At 35.0% G+C, this 14,840-nt stretch overlaps 1 protein-coding gene and 2 long non-coding RNA genes across 4 annotated transcripts; 1 reads left to right on the top strand and 2 right to left on the bottom strand.

The window, feature by feature from the left end:
* Positions 1–500: 500 nt before the first annotated feature.
* On the bottom strand, positions 501–3,931 carry LOC105798910 (uncharacterized). Of its 2 annotated transcripts, XR_001135408.2 has the most exons (7): positions 3,573–3,930; positions 3,087–3,468; positions 2,802–2,998; positions 2,211–2,352; positions 1,678–1,837; positions 761–892; positions 501–695 (listed from the first exon to the last, which is right to left on the bottom strand). XR_001135408.2 is itself a non-coding variant. In XM_012629146.2 (6 exons), the coding sequence occupies exons 1-6, from the start codon at positions 3,641–3,643 to the stop codon at positions 867–869; spliced, it is 978 nt and encodes a 325-aa protein (XP_012484600.1). In that variant the 5' UTR covers positions 3,644–3,931; the 3' UTR covers positions 501–866. The 2 variants fall into 2 exon arrangements, 1 of the variants encoding a protein (XP_012484600.1); XM_012629146.2 differs by having other exon boundaries at positions 501–892; positions 3,573–3,931.
* A 620-nt stretch (positions 3,932–4,551) lies between these two features.
* On the bottom strand, positions 4,552–5,818 carry LOC105798908 (uncharacterized). The gene is made up of 2 exons (XR_001135407.2): positions 5,646–5,818; positions 4,552–5,324 (listed from the first exon to the last, which is right to left on the bottom strand). It is a non-coding gene; the product is annotated as an uncharacterized LOC105798908 (long non-coding RNA).
* Positions 5,819–7,744: 1,926 nt separating this feature from the next.
* Positions 7,745–12,171, top strand: LOC105798907 (uncharacterized). The gene is made up of 2 exons (XR_001135406.2): positions 7,745–8,016; positions 8,168–12,171. It is a non-coding gene; the product is annotated as an uncharacterized LOC105798907 (long non-coding RNA).
* The last annotated feature ends 2,669 nt before the right edge of the window (positions 12,172–14,840 follow it).

The following is a 14,840-nucleotide window of genomic DNA, read 5'->3' as shown; positions in this document are numbered from 1 at the left end:
AGTTTCATGATATTCCTTGATTAATTATTCAAGTTGCAATGTCTTTTTCATGAGTGAGTTTTGACAAGATTTGTTTTGATTATAACAACTTAACTTACACAAGCATTTCCTATCATCTCATAAACTGATAGATAAATCGAAGTCGTCACCAATGTTTAGAGGCTCAACTCTATTGTTTCACCTACAAGCAACCATGACTTTAGAACATATACTTATGTTGAATTAGATATTTATACGTAGAGGCAATTTTAGGAGGACTAGAAAGCGCCCAGTCGCTTTAAATTTTGTAAAATTTCCATTTTAATTCATTGAATTTTTAAACTTTTTTTATTTTCGATTAAACTAAGGACATGTTTAGGTTCACCTACTAATACAAATTGTGTATCCGTATTACGATCCAATCACATAATACCACTTAGTATAGTTAAACGTTAGATAACCAATAAGCTAATATTTGCTTCCATTTTGCTTTTCATGCAAAAATAATCGAGGATAATATATAAAAGGAATTAATGTAATTAATAAATATTTTTATTAAACTAATTTATTCAAAAAATACAAATATACAAAAAAAAATTATAATACTAGATCTAACAGATATAATATTAATGCCATCATTTGGAGCTCCATTGTCAAACTCATCAAAATTCCAAAGACTCGTGGTATTGCCATCATTTGCCATTCCGCTTGATTTTCTTTTCAATACAATGACAAGTCAGCTCAAAAAAATTGAAAGTAATTCAAAAGAATACAAACCAACCTTTGATTCCATGTCTGATGTTAAAAAAAATGGAGTCCGTGGGATCAGATTCCCCGAATTTGGAGAAGTAAATATATCAAACTAGTGCCTCCTCAGTTGAAGAACATCAAATGTGCTTTATAGACAACCTCTCTGCTAACATGACATTTAAAAAAAGCAAAGAGACAGACAGATTAGCCAATGCTGAAACACGCTTTCAACGGGCTGATTACAACTAACGACTCCCGAAACAATAAGAAACAAAATTCACCATCCTTTCCTCTTTCCATTAATTGGGTTAAGGAAGAAAAGGACAGAGCTCGGGAACAATAACAGCCTGATATTCAAATGCCGAGTTTTTATCGATAAAACATGAAGTTGCTTCAAATTACTGTAACATGGCAGTTAGTAAAACAAAAATACATGCATGCAATCAAGTTCTGGATTGCCAAAATTCAAAAAGTGATGATAAGAAAGTTGACACAGTTTATGTAGTTAGGAACCGGGGGCTGTACCCCCTGTAGAAACAATATGTATAACATATTGACATTCAAAATGCCAAGTTTTTATCAATAAAACATGAAGTTGCTTCATATTACCGTAACATGATAGGATGCAAAATAAAAATGCATGCTTGCAGTCTAGTTCTGGAGTGTTAATAATAAAAAACTGACAATAAGGAGATTGACATACTTATCAGTTCACAAGTAACAGGCACTATAGTTCCATAAAGTGACATATTTAGGAATCAGGGGCTGTAACCCCAGTAGAAACGATATTGGCATTAGATATATATTCAAAATGCCAAGTTCTATCAATAAAACATGAGGTTGCTTCAAATTACTATAACATGGAAGGGTGCAAAATGAAAACACATGCCTGCAGTCGAGTTCTGGAATAGAAATAATCAAAAAGAGATGATAGGAAGGTTGACATACTTATCAGTTCATAAGTAACAATCATTGTAGTTCCATAAAGGGACATATTTAGGAACCGGGGACCGAACCCCCTGTAGAAGCCCCACCACCCATCTTCCTTCAAGAGTATCTTTGTAGTCTTCAGTACTGATGGTCTTGCAACACCATAATCATCAATGACCTTGGACAGAGAAGGGCCAAAGGACAAATAACCCACGTCTAAAATCAGTCATAATATTTCAATAAAAAGAAACCAGTTGCATCATATAGCCAAGACAGACAAAGTTCACCTCTCTCTTAATTACCCTCTAAAGGATGTAGGGATTCGATAAAAATAGACAAAATGTTAGCAGTGGGAGTGTCTTTACAGTGTCAATAGGAGAGGTGATATCTGAAAAAAGGCCAATGGACTAATAACTGGTATCCAAAATCATCATAATATTTCAATAAAAAGAAGCCAGTTGCATCATATACCCAAGATAGACAAAGTTCATATCTCTCTTAATTTCCCTTTGAAGGATGTAGCAATTCAATATAAGCAGACAAAACGTTACCTGCAGCCGTGTCTTTACAGTGTCAATGGGGGTGGTGATAACAGAGGAACAAGCACCAGCAACCATTCCTGCAGTGGCCTGTACGGCCATCATCTCCATATGAGAGGGCTTCTTCTCTGAGTCATCTCTATAACCAAGGCTCCTATAAATGAGAGTTCATTCAACAATACTTCAGTTGGCATAAGCTAGTCAATATAATAGTTAATGTCAGTTCTTTTAATAATACTCTCTATAATCTCCAACAACGAGTGTTCATTTAATAATACTTTGGTTGGTGCCAACGAGGCCTTAGCTCAGTTGGCAAAGGCGGAAGGTCTGAGTCTTAAGTATCCAAGTTCGAGACCTACCATGTGCAATTAGAAGCGTAGATCTTTGAGCCCTATCATATATGAGAGTTTTAGTTCAGTTAGTCCTAGTTTGATCCATTTGTGCTGTAATAGTTTGGTTCTACTTGATAATTACTTGGACAATCCATTTGTAAAGTTTAAACTATACTTACTTGTTACACTTCAAAAAAATAATACTTCAGTTGGCATAAACAAAGTCAATATAACACTTAATGCTGGTTGTTTTCCAATGTTCAGTTTTTACCTCCAAATGATACGTTGGGCAGCACCATAAACGCCCCACCAAAGTGCAACTGCCGGCGAGTTAGTCAAAGCTGTTAATCCGAAACCTCGATACAGTCCGCAAAATCCTTCGGCTTTTATCACTTTACGGGCAACATCAAAAGGGTCAATGTAAAATGTTGCACCAGGCAGCCCTTGCACTATAAGTCTCTGGCATATCTAAGAATGCAACATTAATTAACAAAAGCACACAAATTAGTCAAAATTTATATTCTCAATTGATGCCTAAAAAGATCAAATAACTTACCACTTCCAATGGCACAAAGTACAAGGAAGAAATCAAGCTCGAAAACATTCCTGCCACACCATTAGCAACACCAATACGTGTTGTTTCAGGCATATTCAAACCTTGTGTATACTTCAACATCATATCTTTCGACATTTCAAGAGACGTCAAAGCCAGAACCCTACCGGGCAATGATCCAATAGCAGAAGTTCCAAAACCACGAAAAACCCCAGGGATACCATCGTTTCTCAATATATCCTTAAAGACCACCATTCCAGGCATATGAGCCAACCGAGAATCAGCTACTTGCATTCTTGTTTTAACAACCGCTGTTGGATGTATTAATGCTTGCTGTACGGTAAACAGGACAGCCCCAATAACATGAAATCTTGTCTTGTCCAACCTGAATAACCCACAACAACATATAAGATAAAAAAGAAAACCCAGTTTCTATTTTTTTTTTTGGGTTTCATTAATGAGAATAGTTGAAAGTGTTTTGTAATTTACCTGGCCCAATCGATCTCAGTATCGGCAAGGGATAATTTGTCCCGAGTGACAGACTCAGTTTCCAAAGCCATTGCGTGTATGTATGGTTTCCGGTGGGATTAGTGAACATGAATGGCAATGGCGGAGTGGTGGGGTTTTAATGGGTTTGAAGTGAGAAACGTAAGGAAAAGGGTAGAAAGTTCGAGAAATGTTGGATTTGATGGTGGAAGGGTTGACGTCCGCTGGTCCGGTCGGGGGGCAATCAAAATATTGCACCGTTTCCCTCTTATTTTGTGGGAAAGAAGACACTCGCAGTTTCTTATGACTGATTTTAATCAATTTAGAATCCAAAGTGGTTTCGTGTAGTACACTTTTAAATTTAAATTATTGTGAAGCAGTTAAATGTTATTAAAATCTTTTAATTATATTTTTTTATCATTTTTATACATTATATTTAAAAATAAATTAATTATTTTATTAAAATTTCATTAAAATTTAGTATATTAAAATAAAATTAATAAGAATAATTTTTAACATGTAAATTAAAATATAAAGTATAAGACTATTTTTCACATGTCAATTAAAAATTTGCAACTCTCCACTTTTATATATTAAAGGTTTTAACCAACATTTTTATTCAAGGTTAAAACTTAGAGGTTCGTAAAAAATTAAAATTTTATTAAAAAATAATATTGGGCATAAAAGAAAAAGGAGGTTCATAATATCAGATTTAATATTGGGCATTAAATCTCAAATTCAGAATTATTATAAGCTTAACCCAAGTTATTTGTTTTAAATTTCTTTTTATCCCTTAAAATTTGACAAATCATAGATGTGAATGATGAAGTCATATTTAATAAAAATAGAGATGACCGAAGTTTGTAGTGCTCATATTTGGGTCTCAACCCCTCCAATGCCTCATATTCTGGGTGAAGAAGAAGAAGAAGGCGTGAATGATAGAGCAGCCGCGGAAGCAAAATTAAACTTGAGAAACAGAGCCTTTGAGAAAGAGGAACAGAGCATTCCTTATCCATTTAACAAAATTGAATTTCTATATAAAGAAAATAGGGAAAATTACAAAACTAAATTATCCTTAAGTTTAGGATAAATCATACTAATCTCCTGTATATCCTAGATACGAAAACGAGCTATTTTGGACTGCCATTGGTGAAAAGCTTCACCATCTCCAACAAGATATGTACCTTGTATTTGAGGAGCAGCAGCAGCAGATCATGATCTGTGTCTTGGTCGAGACTAGGCAGATCATCCTCCCTGATTAATTCCCTCCATTGATCCCCATTAGAGATGGGTTTCATGAGAGGACTTTCTTGCATCTTCCGAGCTCTCCATTCCCCGGAGTTGGAAATGGGATTTCTCAAAGGGTTGAGAAATCCCTTTCTCTTTCGTGAATTTGATTCCATGGTTTAAAGAATCAATCAAAGCACAAAAAATTAAAAGCAAAAGGACAGAGGAGAGGATGCTGAAAAGCTTAGATAGATGATGAACCTACTGGTGATGCTTATTTATAGATAGATGGGAGTGGGTATCCCAAAATCTAGCCGTTGGAGCTTCACCGCCAAGCTTGTTACCGTTGAAGATCATGCTTCGGATATTTCAAACATCACCGCCAAGCTTGTTACCGCTGAAGATCATGTTTCGGATCTTGTTACCGTTGAAGATCCTGCTTCGTATATTTCAAACTTCACCGCCAAGCTTGTTACCGTTGAAGATCATGTTTCCGATCTTGCTACCGTTGAAGATCATGTTTCGGATCTTTCAAAAAAAAAAAAAATGAAACTGAAAGGTTGAGAGAGTATAAGAAAGATTATTATTAATGTAAGGAAAAATTCTAAATGTAATTATTGGGGATTGAAATTTAAAAAAAAAAGGAAAAAAACTAAGTTCAGAACACATTCTACAAAAATGCATCATATATTTTCAAAATCCGAAAATGAAAAAGAAAAGTTCAAATGAATAAAGAAAAGAAGGAAAAAAAATTCAACTAGGAAATTAAGATTAAAAAAAAGAAAGGGAATATCCAAAAAGAATTAGAGTGAACATTTGAATCAGAAAGAACGTAGCGTAGATCATCACCCGTCCATTTCTTTCATCATCAAATCAAGCAGAAAAGATAGTAAAAAAAATGGAAAGCGCTTCGAAATCATGTTTTCAAACGGTAGGACAACAAAATTAAAGCAAATCTGAGAATGAAAACCCTAAGCAAGATTGATAAAATGGAAAGGAATGCGGCCAGGTTTGGATTTAATAGACAGATGGAAACGGCGCCGCTTTAAGGTCTGACTGTTTTTCCTTGTTAAAGATTTGAAAAATAGTATTTAATTCCCTATACTTTTTCCTTTTGATCAATTTAAGTCAAATTTCACATCTAATCCCTATATTTTTTTCCTTTTTATCAATTTAATTCTTTTTCTTTTAACTTTCATTTTCCTACTCTCCTTTAAAAAATAGTTACAAAATCGATGGATGATTAATATTATTTTATTTTAAATTGTACATCACACTTTTCCCTAATCTTGCAAGTACCACCAAAGTGTCTCTCCGTAAACAATATATGATTCTGCACAGAGTTAAAAGACAAAACCCTAACATGGGACAATACACTTTTTAATTGTTGAGTTTCCAATTGGTTACCTATCCAACCACATTTCAAAAACATTTCTTAAAGGAGCCCACCAATGAAGTTGAAAAGAAAACAATTTATTGGTTCAATACAATTTTCTTTTTGTATTAAACATGTTTTTTTCCCAATTCATATATATATTACATAGAACAATTCCATTGATTTCCAATTGCATATAAATCAATCCAATCTAAGTTTTACCAATTGAACTTGCGTCACTTAGAACTGTTCAATCCGAAATCCAAACCAATTTTTGACATGTTCAACATTCATTGAATTCATATATACCTTCCACAAGGATTACACCATTAATTCCAATTCAACTGATCAAACCATTTAATAAGAAATTTTACTGAGTTTTTACATATTTTTGACTAGTTCAACATTCACCAATTCTTATATACCATTCAAACCAGATAAGCTACTTCCAATTCAACTTATTTAACCAACCATTCAAATTTAAGATTTTAGAAATGGATCGGTGGTTGAACTAATCAAGTTATCAATTCATCAATTCAATTGGTCTGACCGATCCATCTAGTTTAATTAAATAAATCATTAAAAATTTCATAAAAATAATATATATTAAAAATTCGGTTCAACCAATCAGTACTGACTCTCGAGATCATCCGATTATTTATTCGGTCCAACCAGTCTATACTAGTTATCTTGGTTAGGGGTCCTTAGGTGATTTTTGGCCAATATTTGACTATACGGCCATGGTTGCTTACTTCGTGCCGGAAAGCTACTACTCAAATTGCTTACTTCGTGCTATTGGTCAAGCCATAAGGTTGGTGGTCAAGCTTGAATTTCATATGAGCAGTGGAAGGCGGGGACACTTCGTTAGGTTGGCAGTGTATGTGGACTTAAGGAAACCACTAGTGTCGAAGATCAAGATCAGTGGTCATATTCAGACAATCGAGTATGAATCACTTCTGATTGTTTGTTTAATTATGGGATATTTGGGCACAATTCTGATATGTGTAAAGAGACCAAGAACAACTCACTTGAGAGTGGTGTGGGCGGGTGTGAATTGGTGATCGAAAAAATGGATGATCAACGACGTGAAGAAGATGAACCATATAGCCTATAGATGCTTGTGGAAAATGGCAAAGAGGAAAGGGTCGTAATACAGGAACAAAAAAATTTGACGGCGTTGGGAATAGAATAGGGTCTCACTGTTTTCATCCTTAACGACAGATCATGGTGAATCAAATTCTGAAATCAATACCATGGAAGGAGGAAATCAACCTGTTTAGTTTGAAGGGCGTGATTTAATGAGATCTAGTTTGGCTAAGGTTGGGAAAGTTGGTCAAAAAGATTCATTTATGCGGAAGAAATGGACGTCTAAAAATATTGGGAAAAGAATTGTGATTGGAGGCAGGCCTAGAACAAGTCCAAATGTACTAAGGCCCACTAATTCTAATATTGGGTCATCTGCTAATAATGGGGGAAATGGGTCTAATGATGGTTCTGGAAGAAGCCCGTTTTTCTAAAATCCTATAGATAGAAACTTTAATTTTTTGCCTATGAATTTCCAGTTGAAATTGGACAGAAATAAACATGAGGCTATTCGGATGGTTAAAATTGGAGAATTTAATTTTTCGAAAGGTAAAGAAAATAATTTTTTTTCAATTTGGTGAATCGAGGACTGAGTGCTCAAACGCAGTGGTGCAAAATTATGAGAACAGTAATGTGCAACGAAAGAAATCGTCTGATTGTGAACGGAGAGTTACAACGAGCTCCATGGTGGAGTTATCAATGACAATGGAGGATATTGTGCAATTAATTGAGCAAGAATCCGATGCTGAGCTTCGAACACAGGTACTGCTTTCATCTGTGGAAGTTATGGTTGATGATGATTCTGGTAATAATGGTATTTGCTGTTAAGTTTATATGTGCAACTTGTGTTGACTTGTTGGTGTCTTTTTTTTATTTAGATTATGGATTTAAAACTCTTTTTCTGGAATTATAGGAACAGGGCATCCCCGTTTTCATAATTTTATGGATGAGTATAGGAGAGAATTTTGCCTAGATGTAATGAATTTTTTTGAAACACGGGTCAGTGGTATTTGGGCAGATAAAATCATCGGAAGACTTGGTTTTGCGAATTCATTTAGAATTTAAGCAAGGTTGTTTTCTGGTAGGATCTGAATTCTTTGGAGTGACAATGTTCTCCTTGATATACTGGACTTGCATCTGCAAATGATTCTTATGAGGGTGAGAAATAGACAATGATCCTCTAAATTTTTGTGTTAAGTAGTATATGCTAGCCCATAACCAGCAACGAGGCAGAAGTTATGGGAGTATTTGGATTCTCTAGCTGAAACCATTGTGGAACCGTGCATTCTAGCAGAAGATTTCAATTTAATTCTTGAGCACTCCGAACGGGCAGGTGTAGCAACGAGCGTTAGAAATGGATGTCATGGGTTTCAAAATTTCCTGTTTGATAATGGTATTTGTGACTTGGGTTTTTGCGGGCCTCGATTCACTTGGAGTTTTTGGGTTTGATAATGGATGTAAATCGGTTGATTGGTTTCCCTCAATCCGTTGCAAAATAGAGGTACAAGACTCTTTTGTTGTTTAGCTAGTTGGTTACTTCATGTGGTAAGGATTTATTAGTAGTAACTGGAATAATGAATTGAATGTGTGTACGAACTTAAAGAATTTTTAGAAAGAGGTTAAGAAATGGAACAAGCGTGTTTTGGGGAATATTTTTGTTCGTAAGTGGAGGTTGATTTCGGAACTTGAGCGTGTACAAGGAATTCTAGAATTCAGAGACTCGAAAAAACTTCTTGATCATGAGTTGGAACTAAGGTTGAAAATTGAGGACATTTTAAAACATGAAGAGCTGTTATGGTTTTAAAAATCAAGAGCGAATGGCTTACGAGTGGTGATAGAAATACAAGATATTTTCATAGTTGTACTATGATTAGGCAAAAATAATAATAAGGTTGAAGGTCTTAAGATAGATGTTGGTGAATGGTGTTTCGATGAGGTAGTCCTGTAACAACATGTGGTGTATGTTTTTAAGGAGCTTTATTCCATAAATTATTCAGTCAATGGAGTTTTTCTTAGCAAGGACAGTTTCCTTTAATTTCTTCAACAGACAAAGTTAATCTTGAAGTAGGAATTGGTGACGAGGAAGTTCGCAAGGCAATTTTTGCTGTGACCCCATGGAAAGCACCAGGATTTGATGGGTTTCATGCCAGATTTTATTAGGCTCATGGGACATACTTGGAGCTTCGGTGTGTAGTATGGTCAGGCAAGTTTTAGAAGAGCATCAGTTGAACCTATGGATCAACAGAACCTTACTAGTACTCATTCCAAAAGCTCAGAGCCCGAAAAAAATTATGCAGTTTCAGCGAATAAGCTTGTGCATGGTGTTGTATAAGTTTTTCACAAAGGTGATTGTTAATCTATTAAGGCCATTGATGGGATCGCTTGATAAACATAATCAAGCAAGTTTTGTTCTTGGCAAATGCATATCGGATAACATTGTAATTGCGTAAGAGGTTGTTCATTCTATGTGGAATTTCAAAGGTAAGAAGATGGAATGGCTTTCAATACTGATGTTGAAAAAACCTATGATAGGATTAGATAGGATTATTTGGATGACACTGTGGTTGAAGCTAGGCTACCGCGTTTGTTGATCATGGTGATTTAAATTGTGTATTTTCATCTTCACTTTAGGTTCTATGGAATGGCACAGTTACAGAATCTTTTCAACCATCTTGTGGTATAAGACAAAGGGATTCATTCCTGCCTTCTTGTTTGTGCTATGTATGGAATGTTTGAGACATTTTATTGAGGAAGTTGTCAAACAGAAAAGTTGGAAACCTTTGTTACTGTCAAGAAAGGGACCAACCATATCTCATTTTTCTTTGCTGATGACCTGTTTATCTTCTGTGAGGTGGACACAAAATAATCGAGTATGATTAATAGCATTTTGAGTTCTTTCTGTCATTTTTCAAGACAAAAGGTGAATCGGAGTAAATCACAAGTCTACTTTTTGCCTAATACACTGGATGATTTAGTTAGAGGAATTTGTAGTGAAGTGGGCTTCGTACGTGTGGAGGATCTTGGTTTGTATCTTTGCATGCCTCTCTTCCATAAAAGAGTGTCAGTGAACACTTCTGAATTTGTAGTCTCCAAAGCTCGAAATAAACTCAATGGACGGGACACCAAAAAATTGTCAACGCTGGGCAGAATAACATTGGTAAAATCTATGCTCTTAGCTATCCCTAACTATTTCATGTGCACGATACGTATACCTATATCGGTGTGTAGGGAGGTTGAAAAAATAGCTCGTAATTTCATTTGGGGCTCTACTTTGGAGTCGAGAAAACCAACTTTATTATCTTGGGAGATCTGTTATCGACCGACTGATAATGGAAGACTTGGGTTGAGGAACTTAGCTGACCAAAATAAAATCTTTCTACTCAAATTGGGATTTCAAGTACTCACTAATACGGAGGCATTATGGGCTCGAGTTTTGAGTAATAAGTATAATGTTTAGGGAGTGATGCCAACCTCTATCAATAGAAGTGTTCTTTTATTTGGAAGTCCTTGATGCAAGTTTGGCATGAGGTTATTGATAATGTCTTTTGGGAGTTACATCTGACGAATTTTTGGAATGATGTTTGGCTTAGCCATGCCGGCCCTCTTTAATCCTTTCATAAGGATATGGTACAACTTGATGATACTTTACATGTATGTGATGTAACGGATGGTAATGGTGCTTGGGATTTGACAATATTAAGGTCTTTATTTCCAGATAACATTGTTACATAGATAATAGGTATGATACCATCGATTGCAGATGCAAGACCAGATCATCTAGCCTGGAAATGGATGGCTGCAGGTTGATTTTCCACTACCAAAACGTTTAGGCGCATTTATCCTAGTGTTAATGAGGGAAATTCTAATACTTGAAGGCTGATTTGGAAGGCCAAGCCCCCCAAAGAGTTTGGTTGTTCCTCTGGTTGTTATAGAGTAATAGATTATTGACAAATGGAGAATGGGTTAGGCGAAACATGTCTAATGAAAGTCATTGCCTAAGGTGTGGTCATGCTGTGGAATCCAGGATTCATTCAATTTGAGATTGTCTTTTCTCAAAGTCGGTGTAGGCATCTTCTGTGCCGAAGTTAGCTCATAATGTTTTCTTTTCAATGCAGACTAGTGACTGGTTCCTATGGAATATGCAGAATAAAGGGAATTATGGAAACAATGATGTCGAATGGCAAACTATTTTTCCCATAATGTGCTGGTTGTTTTGGAAAAGTCGAAATAATTTTTTTCTTCTAATAGTCACAATTTTATACATGAGATTGTGGATAGAGGTGTTGCATGGGCGAGGAGTTACATAGGATCGAACACCAGTATATTACGTTCTATTCTAATGGTAATGGGCAATTGTTAGTCTACATGTGATAGTGGTTGAGTTAAGCTTAATATAGACGGGGCAAGTTCGTTTAATGTTGCTAATGCTTCTATTGGAGGAGTTTTTAGGGACTTGAATACAAATTGGTTATGTGGTTTTTCAATGATGATTGGCAAGGATTTCATGTTTTGAGTTTAAGCAAGAGCGATTTTAGAAGGGCTATGCAAGCTTAGGAGAGGAAGTTTAGACAAATAGATGTGGAATATGATAATGCACTCATTGTAGAAACTCTTTTATCTAGTGGCACCATTAATAGTAACTTGATGGAATTGCATCTAATTCATAATTACTAACTCGGAATTGGAAAGTTCAATTTCGTCATATTTTTAGATCACTAAATGAAGCTGCAGACCACATGGCAAAATATGCTCCTATTGGAGTCTTAGGATTACTATACTACGAAGAGCCTCCAAGTTCATGAGCAAGGAATATCCGCCTTTCTGCTAAACAGAATGTATTGAACTCATAATTCATTAGATACTTTTTATGAATGTCAACTAAGTATCGTAAGTAAATTGGTCCCGGTTGTTCAATCATTTGATAACCAGAGTCATTCTTTGATAAATGATCACTATTAGTCAGACTCAATAGAATTTAATCAATCTTTTTTTCTATCGTTAAGGTGGAGAACTGAACCAAGAATTCTCTTTCTTTATCATCAATCGGATCACTGTTCGCGACCCAGGATTCTATTTTCTCATCAATCCAATCACCGTTCACATTTTTTTTTCTTATCAATGAATAGATCTCTTTACTTGTATGACTTAGATATCTCGTATTTCTAGAAAAAATGATTCGATTAATGGGATTTGGTATGATACTTATGAGATCGATGATATCGATGAGATTGATATTCAAATATTTCTTCTTAGAACGTATTGATTTGACCTCATAAGCGGGACCACCACCCCATAGCATGTTGCCACCAAAAACAGAACCCCGTATTTCTTCTAGAGAATCTCCTAATTATTCCAGAACAACTAGAAAGAGATTTTTTAACCAGAAAGAATTCAGTTTAGATGTAGGATACCTATCAAGAAGTTTTCGCAACTCAATCATGTATGATAGAATCATCAAAGATTTGACCTTTTCGAACTCTGTCTGTAACTCACTATAGGCTCGGGAAACAAAGAGAAGATGTGTACGAATGAGATATCCAACAACAAGAAGAAGGAAAAGGATTGAATAGAGGAACTCCTAAACATTTGGCGATCTAAGATGTGTCGATATCAATGGTGACTCATTATTTCGATGAATCATTTCTTCGGACAGAAGAAAATTATGTAAACACTTACTCGAAATCTCACTTATCAGATTCCAATGTGGAAGACACAATTTTTTCTGAAGAATTCGCCATGATATATCTAATCCATGCATAATATCATGAAAAATGGATACAAATTTTTTACTGCTACTTAGTATCGGCAATAGGTCTGAAAAAGTATCTAAAAATATCAAATTTAGATATTTGTACCCTGTCAAAGTAAGGAATCATGGCATATATGTTTGGAATAGATTGTGTTTTGAGATAATTGAAAAAGCACTATCTCGTTGAAAGGTTCTATACATCCACCATTTCTCAACGCATTTCTTTAGATAAAGACTCCGTTTTTTCCGCTTTTAGGATGGTAAATATTTCTCAGAACATGGAGTGTGAATCAAACCCATGTTTGAATTGAAATTGAGATACTGATGCAAGTTCTTCTCTTCTGAATCAGATGGATTCATATCTGAAAGAGGTTGACAATAAGTTCTTTCAAAATTGACTATTTGTCCCTCTCGTTAGAGGTGTTCCGAAATGTCGCAATCGAGTAAATAGCTCTACGAACTAATGGATCGGATCGAATTGCAAACTGGAAAGATTTGTACAAGTTATACCTTTCGTCACCACTTTGTGGAAAATCATTAGATATAAATATGTTAGATACCTGCAACTCGATTGGTGAAGGTGAAATAGTATCTCTCCCCAAAAAAGCATGTTTTTTTACCACCGCATAAAGAAAAGATTTTGTTGCGAATGAACAAGATATTGGAGAATTGTCCATACGTAAAATCATAATTATTGATACGGGTCTTTTCCACATAAAAGAGGAATCTTTTGTTATAATAGAAGCAGAAATGATGTGGATTATTCAAGTATCGAAGTCGATTTGCTTTATAAAAAGAAGATATCAATGAACTTCTATGAAATAGTTTCACGGGATTCAGCCAATTGTCTTGATCGTGGGATATCATTGAGAAATAGGAATCCATGTTATCAAAAGATTTCCTGCGATTCTTTCTAGTATGGAATGAGTCAATCATCCACTTTGGTATCTTATTGACCAAAAATGGTGATATTGTTCCTCCATTGATCAAGAATTTCGATTTTTGAGAAGTATTATGATCATCCAATAAGAAAGGTTGTAATTTTTTCAAATGAACGATTTGAAGACCTATTGATTCTAACAACTGATTGCAAAGTTGATCATTCGAACCTTTCAATTCATAGATGTGGATCTCAAACCTATGAATAGGGATATTCCCGAAACTCGCAAAGAAAAAAGGAAGTGAGTTAGACAAAAAGAGAAGCAACTTGGACAAAAAGAGAAGTAACTTGGACAAAAAGAAACGAAGTGACTTAAACAAATCTTTTTTGTCGATAACCTCAGACCAATCAATCGAATATTGATTAATACGTAATCGATCGAACATTACTTGAAAATGGCTCTTTTTCTCATAAACGAAATGTTCCAAATGCTCCTGGAAATTCTTGCTCCCATTGGACCATTTGTATCTAAATGCATTAGGATCCCGATTCATGGATCTCTCGGTCTGAGAAATCAAAATAAGAGGATCAAACCATTTCTTCTTACTCTTTTTCAAATTCGATAAATGTTGGTTGATCGTATATTTCATTATAGTTCCATGATTCAGAGTATCATTTCCTATTTGATCCCTTTGAATTCCATATTCGAAGTTGCGATCGGATCAATTCTTTTTAATGCATCGATTCAATCCATTTCTTATGTACCCATAGGTGCTATATTGGATTTGAAATATGTGATTTATTGCGAAGGGATATGAATAATCTTTCAACAATTTAGTCTATGATTAATATTGTAATCGCGTAATGTTGTTCTTTCTACCAAAAAAAATCTCAACAATTCTTACATTTAAATGATAATGTGAAAGACATAGCAAGTAGGTAAATACATGTGGTACA

The sequence above is a fragment of the Gossypium raimondii genome, chromosome 9 (assembly GCF_025698545.1).
Source record: "Gossypium raimondii isolate GPD5lz chromosome 9, ASM2569854v1, whole genome shotgun sequence".
NCBI classification, from domain to species: Eukaryota; Viridiplantae; Streptophyta; class Magnoliopsida; order Malvales; family Malvaceae; genus Gossypium; species Gossypium raimondii.
Note: the sequence above shows the minus strand (reverse complement) of the source record. Positions and strands in the feature narration are given on the sequence as shown.

Coding starts and splice junctions, on each gene's coding strand:
- LOC105798910 (XM_012629146.2), bottom strand. CDS start 3,643: ATGGCTTTGGAAACTGAGTCTGTCACTCGGGACAAATTATCCCTTGCC. Junction 2,353..2,801: donor GCCCAACGTATCATTTGGAG/GTAAAAACTGAA, acceptor TCTCATTTATAG/GAGCCTTGGTTATAGAGATG. Junction 1,838..2,210: donor CTGTAAAGACACGGCTGCAG/GTAACGTTTTGT, acceptor TCTCTGTCCAAG/GTCATTGATGATTATGGTGT.